This window comes from Theropithecus gelada, chromosome 19, assembly GCF_003255815.1.
Source record: "Theropithecus gelada isolate Dixy chromosome 19, Tgel_1.0, whole genome shotgun sequence".
In the NCBI taxonomy this organism is placed as follows: Eukaryota; Metazoa; Chordata; class Mammalia; order Primates; family Cercopithecidae; genus Theropithecus; species Theropithecus gelada.
In genome coordinates, this window is record NC_037687.1 from 32,668,905 (window position 1) to 32,673,032 (window position 4,128).

General features: G+C 65.9%; 1 protein-coding gene across 2 annotated transcripts; it reads right to left on the reverse strand.

Moving 5' to 3' along the window:
- Positions 1 to 585: 585 nt before the first annotated feature.
- ZNF579 (zinc finger protein 579) lies at positions 586 to 3,926 on the reverse strand. Of its 2 annotated transcripts, none has more exons than XM_025367621.1 (2): positions 3,865 to 3,926; positions 586 to 2,708 (listed from the first exon to the last, which is right to left on the reverse strand). In XM_025367621.1, exon 2 carries the CDS (start codon positions 2,704 to 2,706, stop codon positions 1,015 to 1,017), a length of 1,692 nt encoding a protein of 563 aa, XP_025223406.1. In that variant the 5' UTR covers positions 2,707 to 2,708; positions 3,865 to 3,926; the 3' UTR covers positions 586 to 1,014. The 2 variants fall into 2 exon arrangements, with proteins under 2 accessions (XP_025223406.1, XP_025223407.1); XM_025367622.1 differs by having other exon boundaries at positions 586 to 3,110; positions 3,865 to 3,915.
- Positions 3,927 to 4,128: the final 202 nt, after the last annotated feature.

The following is a 4,128-nucleotide window of genomic DNA, read 5'->3' on the forward strand; positions in this document are numbered from 1 at the left end:
CAAAAAGTTCTCCCAGACTGGGCAATATAGCAAGACTCCGTCTCTACAAGAAATTAAACAATCAGCTAGGGGTGTGGCATGCACCTGTAGTCCCAGCTCTTTGCGAGGCTGAGGCAAGAGGATTGCCTGGATCTGGGAGTTTGAGACTGCAGTGAGCTATGACCGCACCACAGTACTGCAGCCTGGGCAACAGAGTGAGGGAAGAAAGGTTATGGAAACTTTTCTAGGAAAAAAAAGGTATGTTGGACAATGCAGGGCTAGAATTCCAGCTCTTTCAGAGGAGGGTATTGGACTCCTTCTCCTCAGTGCCTAGTACCACCGGTGACACAGAGTAAGGGTGTGGTAGAGGTTGACTGAGAAACTGGCGCAGAGCTTCCACAGGGCAGCGGTGACGATGATCTATCTTCTCACATTCCTGTTTCTTCTCAATCCAGCCTTCACCGGCTTCTTGCTTGGTTGAGGGCCACATATTTTCTGATGCATCTGTGTCCTTCCTGCTCTGAACCCAAGCTCAGAGTTGGCTGGACAAATGCTGACTCGCCCCAGCGCCCCCAGCCTGCCCCACCTCCACAGAACACCTCGCTCTCTTGGGTTTCACGAACTCACATTTATTCACAGACAGACAAAGGGACAAGGACAGACCTTTGCTCACTGGGGACCCCCAGGGTCTGGCAGTTCCAAACAGGTGATGGTGTCCAGTGTGTGTAACGGGGGGACAGGCAGGCGGGGGCGTCCCCACCAGTCTCCATCCCTCTGGCCAACTGTCCGCCGCCTTTTTTTCCAAGTCGTCCTGCCTTAAGACACATGTTGGGGTGAGCGGTTCCTAACCAGCATCAGGGGTTCTGGGGGCGGGCGATGGGAGAGGGAGGGGCAGTCCAGGGCCCCCCACTCCTTAGTGTCAAGGGTGTGAAGGGGACGGGTGGGTAGACAGAGGAGGTGGCTCCTTCAACTTCCCTCCTCCATTCTGCAAACCGGGGAGCTCAGGCGGAGCGGCGGAGGGCAGGGCGACGAAGGTCAGGAGGCCAGGCCCCCCAGCCCGCGCAGGTGAGCCTTGCTGTCTACCTCTTCCTCCTCCATCTCGAAGGCTGAATGGTCTTGGCTGTCGAAACAGGAGGCGCTGAGGAAGACAGGGGGAGCCGGTGGGGACTGGGGTGGGGTCCCCGGAGAGGGCGGCTCTTCCTTAATGTTTGCGAGGGGCAGCGGGAGCCCTTCTTCCTCCTGCTCGGCCTTCAGGGGCTGCGGGGGCGGCGGCGGCGACGGCGGGGCCTGGGCCTGCAGTGCCTGCAGCGCGGCGGCCCTCTCCAGCTCTGCGCGGTGGCAGCGCTGGTGGCGCAGGAGGCTGTAGGCGCGCGAGAATCGGCGCGGGCAGCGGGGGCACGGGTGCGGGGCCGGGCCCCCCGCGTGCACCTGTGCGTGGCGCGCCAGGTCGGCCAGGCGCTTGAACTCCCGCTGGCAGCGCACGCACTGGAAAGGGCGCGCTCCTGAGTGGGTCACCCCGTGCTGCCGCAGGTGCGCCCGGCGCCTGAAACCTTTGCCGCACTCTGGGCACCAGAAGCGGGGCTCCCCGGCTGGGGGCCGGGCTGGGGCGGCGTCGCCTCCGTTCTGCCCGCCTTCTCCCCCTTCCGAGGCACCCCCGCACTCCGCCCCCTCGCCCCCCTCCGGCCCCTTGGCTGAGTTCCGTGCACCTGAGGCCTTGTCGTCCTTCTTGCCCGCCGTGGGCAGCGGGGCCAGCAGGCTGAGCGGGCCGTGGACGCGGCGGTGCTGGCGGAGGTAGGAGGCGAGGCGGAAGGCCAGGCCGCAGTCTGGGCACACGAAAGGGCGGTCGGTGGAGTGGACCAGCCGGTGGCGCGACAGGGACCAGGGCCTGGCGAAGGCCTTGAGGCAGATGGAGCACTGGTGTCGCTTGGGGCGTGGCGGAGGGCCCCCTTCACCCTCCTGTTCGCCCTCGGGGCGCAGACACGGGTGCGCCTTGAGCTCGCCCTTGGTGGCGAAGGCTTCGCGGCAGCGCAGGCACAGCAGCGTCCAGTCCGCCTGGAGCAGGACCTGTTTCTCCTCCTGCCGCCCGGCCGCCAGCGCCAGCTCGGCCCTCAGCTCTGCTGCCCCGGCCTCGGCCTCCTCCGACTCCGACTCCCGGGGCTCCGCGGCGCTGGTGGGCGCTGCCAGCGTGGCCGGCTCCCCCGCAGGCCACGTCTCAGGCCATGCCGCGGCCGCCTGCTCCTCCGTGGCCCCCGCTGCAGCCGTGGTGGGCTGCTCCGAGCCCTGGTCCTGCGGGCCCCAGCTGGGCTCGGCCGTCTCCTTGGCCACCCTCTCGATGGCCAGCTCGACCTCGCCGCCTGCGTGCTCCTGAGCCAGGTGGCGCCTGAGCTGGGCGGGTTCCGGGAAGGTGCGGGGGCAGGCGGCGCAGCGCAGCGGGGGCTGGGGCCCGTGGCCGCGCAGGTGGCGGGAGAGGTGGGCCGGCCGGCGGAAGGCCTTGGGGCACAGCGGGCAGGCATGGGGCCGGAGCCCAGAGTGGCTCAGCCGGTGCCGGGAGAGGTAGTAGGGGAAACGGAAGAGGCGGCCGCAGGTGGGGCAGGGCAGGGGCGCCCGAGGGGCTCCAGCGCCCCCCCTGCCACGGCCACGGCCTCGGCCACGGCCTCGGCCACGGCCACGGCCTCGGCCACGGTGAGGTGGGCTGCCCTGGGCGGGTGGAGGAGGCTGCGGATCCATGCCTGTGGGGAGAGAGGGGAGAGATGGGAAGCGGGGCAGAGATAAAAAGAGGTGCGTGGGGTGTGGCAGAGAGAGAAGCAGAGACAGAGTCAGAGATGGAGAGGCAGAGAGGGCCAGGTATTCAGCCAGGGGAGAGAGATATGAGACAGAGACAAAGATGAGAGACACAGAGGAGAGGTGAGAGATGGAGAGACAGGAAGAGAGAGATCAGAGACAGAGCAACAGAGCAGGGAATAGAGACAGGAGAAGGCAGAGATGGGAGACACAGAGAAGTGGGGATGGACAGACAGAGACCAGGAGACACAGAAAGACAGGGTGGTGAAAGGCAGAGCAGCGAAGAGACAGAGAAGAGCGAGGAATATCCAGCAGAGAGACAGAGACACAGAGAAGAGGAAACAAAGAGACTTGGAGACCCAGAGGCAGAGACAGTGCAAGCGCAGAGATCAGAAGAGCAGTGGCGGGCTGGAGGCCGGGGAGACAGGGAGACAGAGACACAGAGGGAGTGAACCGGGCAGAGGCACGGAGGGGGACAAAGTCAGCGAACCGCTTCTGCTCCAGGCCCCCCGGCCAGGCTGAACGTTTTGGGAGGGGCTGGGACACAGCCCATGGGGCCTGAGTGGAGGGGGTGGGATTCGAAGCCAGTAGGCCCCGGAAATAGAGTGTGTTCCCAGACGCCAGGGGCTGGGAGAGGTCAGGGAGTAGGAGGGTTCAGACTTCTGGTCTGAGTTAGGAGGGGGCTAGGGGCCCAGACTCTTGGGGCTGAGGGGGGTGGGAGCTGGGAACTGAGACTCCTGGGTCCAGGTCATGATGGATCGGGGAATCTGGACTCGGGTATGGAGGAGGTGTGGACTCCTGGGTCCCGGTGGAGGAGGGGCTGGGGAGGGGGCTGGGCTCCTAGGACAAGGGGGAGGCAGGGGCTGGGGACCCAGCTGCAGGGAATCCCCAGGGAGGAGGCGGCTGAGGGCCGAACCCCTGGACCCGGGAGGGAGGTTGGTGGGGGTCGGGGTCCCAGGTCCTAGAGGGGGGCCAATCTCCTCTGGACCAAGCCTGCAGCTCCCCGAAGGCATGATAAGCAGAATTGGGGCCGGGTCGAGGCCTTGAGGATTTCTCAGCCCTGGGCCTGGGGCTCGGTCCTGGTCGCTGGGGCCGGGTTCTTACCTCGCCTCCTTGGCTCCTTTCTTCCTTCCCCACGGCCGGCCAAACGCGGACGGTGGTGGCGGGGAGGGAGGGGGCCTGAGCGTGGTGGGGGGTGGAGGAGGAGGCTGGGCTCAGTGTCACTGCCTAAGCCTTCCCCCCGGAAACCTGGCCTTCGTCGGAGCCTGAAAAAGGAAAGGCTGGCTGGGAAGCCGGAAGCGGGAGGACGGGGGATCTGGAGAGGGGAGGGCGGGCAGCTTGCACTACAGGGTCCTGTGAGGGGAGAGG